The sequence below is a fragment of the Aureococcus anophagefferens genome (assembly GCF_000186865.1).
Source record: "Aureococcus anophagefferens unplaced genomic scaffold AURANscaffold_2, whole genome shotgun sequence".
Classification (NCBI taxonomy): domain Eukaryota; class Pelagophyceae; order Pelagomonadales; family Pelagomonadaceae; genus Aureococcus; species Aureococcus anophagefferens.
Window position 1 is genome coordinate 2,937,352 of NW_008705562.1, and position 6,020 is coordinate 2,943,371.

The window sequence follows — 6,020 nt, forward strand, 5'->3', positions numbered from 1 at the left end:
GCGCCGCCCCCGCCGCGGCCCGAGGCGCCCGCGCCGGCGCCGGCGCCGGCGACGCCGCGCCGGCGGCCGGACGACGACGACGACGACGACGTCGAGCGGCCCGCGCCCGCGTACCGCGCGACGCCGCGCCGGCGGCCGGACGACGACGACGACGACGACGTCGAGCGGCCCGCGCCCGCGTACCGCCGCGCGGGCTCGCCGCGCGCGGGCCCGTCGCCGCGGTCCTCCGCGGACCGGCCGGCCTGGCACCCCGTCGTCGAGGGGCTCTAACCCGCGCGTGCGGCGCTTCGGTCGTCCCGAGGCTCGCGTTACGCCCGAAGCGCGCCGCGCGGGCTCACTCGCACTCGGGGACGAACTTGCCCTCGACAAAATTGAGGAAGCGGTCGCCGTAGGGCTTCGGCGGGATCGTCGCCTTGTTGCACTCGAGGAACTTGACGCAGTTCGCGACGACCTTGGCCGCGGTCCAGTCCTGGAGGAAGTCGATGATGCCGACGTAGCAGATGAAGACCTGCTTGGGCTTGGAGCAGATGAAGGGCTGCGCGCCGCCGTCGGCCGTGCCCTTGTAGACGCTCTCCGCGAGGGCGAGCTGCGACCGCGGCATGGCGTGGAAGCTCACGACGAGGCTGTAGTCCATGAGGCCGCAGGCCTGGAGCAGCCTCACGTCGCGCGCCGTCTTCCGCACGATCTCCGCGTGCGCGGCCACGGAGACGGGGAACTGCGTCTCCCGGGCGTGGAGCTTGCCCTCGTAGTAGTGCTTGCGCTCCGGCGACCAGAAGAGTGTGCCGAGCCACATGGCGACGTTGAAGACGCGCTTGTGCACCGCCTCGACGTCCGCGCCGTGCACCTTGAGCGTCTTGTCGTCCGCGCAGCCCTTGAGGTCGTAGGTGCTGTAGTTCAGCTTGATGTCGTGGCCGAGCTCCTTGCCGTCGACCTCCGTGTAACGCGGCGGCGGCATCCAGTTGTTCATGACGAGGTAGTTCTTGCCGCCGCGCTCGAAGTGGAGGAAGAACCGCGCGAGCAGCGACCCCTCGGGGTCGAGCAGGTGCGCGACGTACTTGTGGATGATGCGCAGGATCGTGTTGTGGTCCGTCGCGTTGACCTCCTTGACCTGCGCATCGCGGGCGGCGTGAGCGGACAAACGGCGCGCGCGAATCTTCACCCGATCGCGCCGGACGCGCGCGAGGTACTGCTTGTCCTTCGTGAAGCCCATGAGGTTGCCGCCCTTGCCGCCGCCCTCCTTGAGCTCGGCGAAGTCGAAGCCGCCCAGGAAGTCGTCGCCGAGCTGCCACCGCTCGCGCACCTTCTTGTACTCGTCGTCGGCGTAGGTCTTCACGGTCTCGTGCGACAGCTCGAAGTCGCCGCGCTCGACCGATTGGCGGTCCGCCATGGCGGTGCGCTGCCGGCGCAGCACCCACGCGCGCGTGCGGTGCCGGCGGCGGCGGTCGCGCGCGCAGCGACGACGTTCAGGCGCCGGCAGCCTCCCACACAGCTCGCGTCGACGCGATGAGATTTTTGTGAGGCAACATCGGACGGCAGCCCCAAACATCAGCCCGAGGCGTCCACCGCGCGCGCCTCGACGCGTCGGCGCGGCCGTCGGCCAGAGCGCGGCGGCGCGGCCGTCGCGTCGCCGGCGGCGGCCAAAGCCGCGCGGGCCGCGATTCCCACCCCACCGCGCGCGACGCACAGAAGGAGAACAGAGTCGGATTTATACAGCGGGGGGAGGCGCCGCGGCGCGAGGCGCGGCCGCCGTCCGGGCGGCCGCTCGACGGCGCGACGCGGGCACACCGGCCGCTCAGACGGCGGCGACGGCCGCGGGCTCCGCGGCGGGCTCGTCCTCTGCCGCGGTCTCCTCGGGCGCAGGCTTGGTCCGCGAGCCGAGGGCGCACTGCATCTTGAAGAGGAAGCTCGCGACGTTCTCGTAGGCCGTGAGCGTCGTGTCGTAGGTGTACTTGGTCGTCGCCGCGGCCGTCTCGCGGACCTTGGCGTCCGTCGCCGACGCCGTCTCGGCGACGTACTCGGCGGCCGGCGCGACGTAGGGCTCGACGACCTTCTCGTTGATGGCCGCCTTCGTCGCCTCGAGCTTCTCGAGGGTCGAGGCCTTGAGGGACTCGTAGGTCTCGATCGTCGCGGCCTTCTTCTCCTCCTCGTAGGCGACGACGGCCTCGTACTTCTTGTCGAGCTCGTACTTGACGGCGTAGTCGCTGAGGCTCATCTTCACCTTGGCGATCATGCCCGGGGCCGCCTCCTCGGGCGCGGCCTCGGCCGCGGGGGGCGTCGTCGTGGCCTCGGGAGTGGACATCGCTGGGTCGAGGATCCTCGTTTCCAATTGGGCAGCCGAAGGTGTGCGGATTACGCGGCGCCAGCTCAGTTTCGATGAATCTGCAATGTCTCATTGTTGCAGCGCTCAAAGTGTGACGATGGCCGAGCTTCTCGTCGCGTCTGCAGACGCGGCGAAGCCCGCCGGCGCTGCGCCCTCGGGCACGCTCCGCGCTCCGGTCCTCCTGCGACACGACGGCATCCCCATCGAGGTCTCCGTGCACGCGTCGCCGCGCGCCGTCATGCGCGAGCTCCAGCACATGTTCTCCGGCAAGAAGCTCAAGCTCAGCGACCGCGTGCTCGCGCTCCCGACGACGCAGCACACGGCCATGGAGCTCGTCAACTGGGGCGACGACGCCGCCGTCGAGAAGGACCGCTGCCTCGAGTGCTTCGTCGCCTTCGCCGAGAGTTTGCGCGGCGCGCTCGCCGCGCGCGGCCACTGGTGCGACTTCATCGACCCCTGCAGCGGCTTGCCCTGCCACTGCAAGGAGTGCACGTCCATCTACGACGAGGTCAGCGGCCACCAGTGCCTGCTCAAGTACGCCGTGAGCCAGGCGGCGGGCTGCAAGGTGCTCCTGCACCCGAAGTGGGGCACGGCCTGCTACCCGGCGACGATCTTCACGACCGCGCCCGACGCGCTCGTCCTGGAGCTGCTGGACGCGTACCCGCGGGCGGCGACGGAGGTCGTGGCGTAAATTGATGGTGTCGGTTTTTTGTTTTGGGGGGTCGCCGCCCGGCGCTTTCGCGAGGACCGACGGCGATCCGACGCGATCGTTGGCGGTCTTTGAGCAGCTACTTGTGGTCACGCGCGTTTCCTAGCGACCCGCGTGCTCCAGCGCGCTCCTGCGCGTGCCTGACGATCGAGCGCGGTGGCGTCCCGTGGGATCTCGTGAGGCCTCTCGTGGAGGCTTCGTGGGGCGAGAACACCCTGGCCAAAGGCGACCTGCGATTTGCGGTGCGTGCGCTCAATCAAGCGCAGAGCCCCCCTTCCGCGCGCGGCGCTCTAGGTAGAGCCCTCCGCGCGACCCCCCGCCCCCCACACTCGTCGCCCGGGCCCCTGTACGACCACCTGAGCGAGTGGCGCGACGATGTACGACGCAGACGCGACGCCCGACCTCGATCGAGGGATTGTCGCCGTTCCGGTTGATAGCCGCCCCCCCGAGCGCTCCAAAGTTCCCGGGGATCGCGGGCGACGCCCCCCCCACCCCCCTTGCCCGCCACGAGCGAGAGAACTCACCCCCGCGCCCCCCGCGTAGGACGCGCTCGACGAAACGATGAAGCGACTGCTCGTCGCGCTCGCCGCGACGACCGCGTCGGCCCAGACCCTCAGCTTCGTCACCGAACAGGAGCTCCAGGCCCTCACGAGTGACGCCCAGCTCACGGGCGGCGTGCGCTTCAAGGTCAAGCGCGGCGAAGTCGGCGAGCTCGTGGGCCTCCAGGCCGCCAAGGCGACGACCGTGTCCTCGCTCATGGGCTGCGGCGAGGCGTCGCGCGTCTTCCGCCACTCGGGCAAGCACGAGCCCAAGATGATGGCCGCGGACCTCGACCTCTGGTACGAGGCGCCCTGCGCGGACGGCAACCGGTGGGTCAACTACCGCGCGTCGGCCGAGGAGCGGGGCCTGTCGACGGCCGCGCTCCAGCGCGCGGGCCTCGCCGTCACCGAGGCCTTCCGCCGGGTCCGGTCCGACGACGCCGCGGTCCAGGCCGCCCTCGGCGGGCTCACGGTCCTCGAGCCGGAGTACGCCATCGTCATGGCCGACAACGTCGACCACGCCGCGGAGATCGCGCGCGGCGTCGCGATGGCTCGGGAGGCCGCGGAGGGCCTGGCGGAGGCCGGGTCCCGGAACCTGCGCATGGCGGAGCAGACCCAGACCAAGTGCGAGGTCAACGCGTGGGGCGACTGGCCCGACGCGCAGGACTGCGAGGTCGTGAAGTGCGAGGGCAACTTCGACTACGGCTGCGACTTCGGGTCCTACGGGTCGCCCGGCTGGAAGAAGCGGTCCGACGGGCTCATGGCCGCGGGCGCGACGCCCTACGTGCTCGAGCACGACTACGACCCGGACATGAGCCGCATGCGCGCGCGCATGGCGACGAAGGTGACGCAGTGGCGCGCGGCGCTCGCGGAGCGCGACGCGAGCCCGGGCCCGCTCGCGGCGGGCTCCGGCGCCAAGCCCTGCGAGGACGGCAAGGCCGGCGAGTTCCTCTGCAAGGACGTCGACCTCGTCACGTGGACGCCGGCGTCCCAGGTCGCGAGCGGCATCATGAACATGAACTGGGGCTGGACCGACGCGAACGGCCGCGAGTGGCTCATCCAGGGCGGCGGCTCCGGCGTCGGCTTCATCGACATGGGCATCCCGGGCACGTCCGACGCGGACCCGGCCGTCAAGTTCAAGATGAAGGCCCACAACTCCGGGAGCTCGACCTGGCGCGACGTCAAGACCTACGACCACTACCTCCTCGTCGGCTCCGAGCAGTCCGGCCACGGCGTCCAGATCTTCGATTTGGAGCGCCTCGACCCGGACCACCCGAAGCACAACCCGAGCGGCGCCTACTTCGAGCCCGACGCGCGCTACGCCGCCGTCGGCTCGTGCCACAACGTCGCCGTGTCCGACGAGACGGGCCTCGCGTTCTGCGTCGGCGGCGACGTCTGCAGCGGCGGCCTCCACGCCTTCGACGTCACCGACGCGCTGAACCCCAAAGAGATCGGCTGCGTCGTCTCCGGCCACACCCACGACGCGCAGTGCCTCCTCTACCGCGGCCCCGACGACGCCTACTACGGCAAGGAGATCTGCTTCGTCTACCACGGCTACAACGGCTTCGCCATCTACGACATCAGCGACCTGAACAACGTGCAGAAGCTCTCGTCCCTGTCCTACGCCGGCCAGTCGTACACGCACCAGGGCTGGCTCAACTGCGCGCAGGACACGATCTTCATGGGCGACGAGACCGACGAGACGTCCTACACGAAGACCATCGTCCTCGACATCAAGAAGCTCTCCGACCCCAAGGTCCTGCAGACGCACGTCGGCGAGGCGACGGTCGTCGACCACAACCAGTACTCGTGCGGCGCGTTCGTCTACCAGGCGAACTACGAGGGCGGCCTCCGCATCCTCGACGGGTCCCAGGCGCCGGACAACGGCGGCAAGATGGAGGAGGTCGCCTTCTTCGACATCTACCCGACGCGCGACGCCGTGTCCTACAAGGGCGCGTGGAACGTCTGGCCCTACTTCCCGTCGGGCCGCGTCGTCGTCTCCGACATCTCCGGCGGCGCGGCCGTCGTGCAGCCCACGAACTTGTTGGCCCAGCGGCGCCACCGCACGGTGGCGAGCGCCGGCGACGGCGTCTGCCCCGCGCTCGCGGAGGAGCGGACGTGCGAGGACCTGTCGCCGACGCCGCGGCCGACGCCGCGGCCCCGCGACGCGCCCGGCGCGGACCCGCGGCTCGACGACCAGACGAACCTGCCGGCCATCGACGCCGCGGGCGCCTGGGCCTACGGCGCGGGCAAGCCCGGCATCGTCGTCCAGGTCCTCGACACGGGTCTGGACCTGTCGCACGAGGAGCACCAGATCAACGTCTGGCGCAACGAGGCCGAGTGCGGCAAGTCCGGCGACAACGACGACAACGGCTTCGCCGACGACTGCCACGGCTACAACCACGCCGACGGCATGGGCATCCCCGAGGGCGACCCCAACGGCGACGGCCTG

At 70.6% G+C, this 6,020-nt stretch overlaps 2 protein-coding genes across 2 annotated transcripts in view; both read left to right on the forward strand.

The window, feature by feature from the left end:
- AURANDRAFT_70749 (hypothetical protein) overlaps nucleotides 1-3,011 on the forward strand; it is a gene marked incomplete at both ends in the record, with an annotated part of 5,507 nt that extends 2,496 nt beyond the window's left edge. The window contains 2 exons of the mRNA XM_009034934.1: nucleotides 1,326-1,391; nucleotides 2,529-3,011. Coding sequence (XP_009033182.1) covers nucleotides 1,326-1,391; nucleotides 2,529-3,011 — 549 coding nt within the window. The remainder of the gene's footprint in view (nucleotides 1-1,325; nucleotides 1,392-2,528) is intronic.
- Nucleotides 3,012-4,478: 1,467 nt separating this feature from the next.
- Nucleotides 4,479-5,585, forward strand: AURANDRAFT_2464 (hypothetical protein; the record flags this gene model as incomplete). Its single annotated transcript, XM_009034573.1, has 1 exon — nucleotides 4,479-5,585. A coding segment is annotated over one exon (1,107 nt), but the record flags the coding sequence as incomplete, so codon positions are not given.
- Nucleotides 5,586-6,020: the final 435 nt, after the last annotated feature.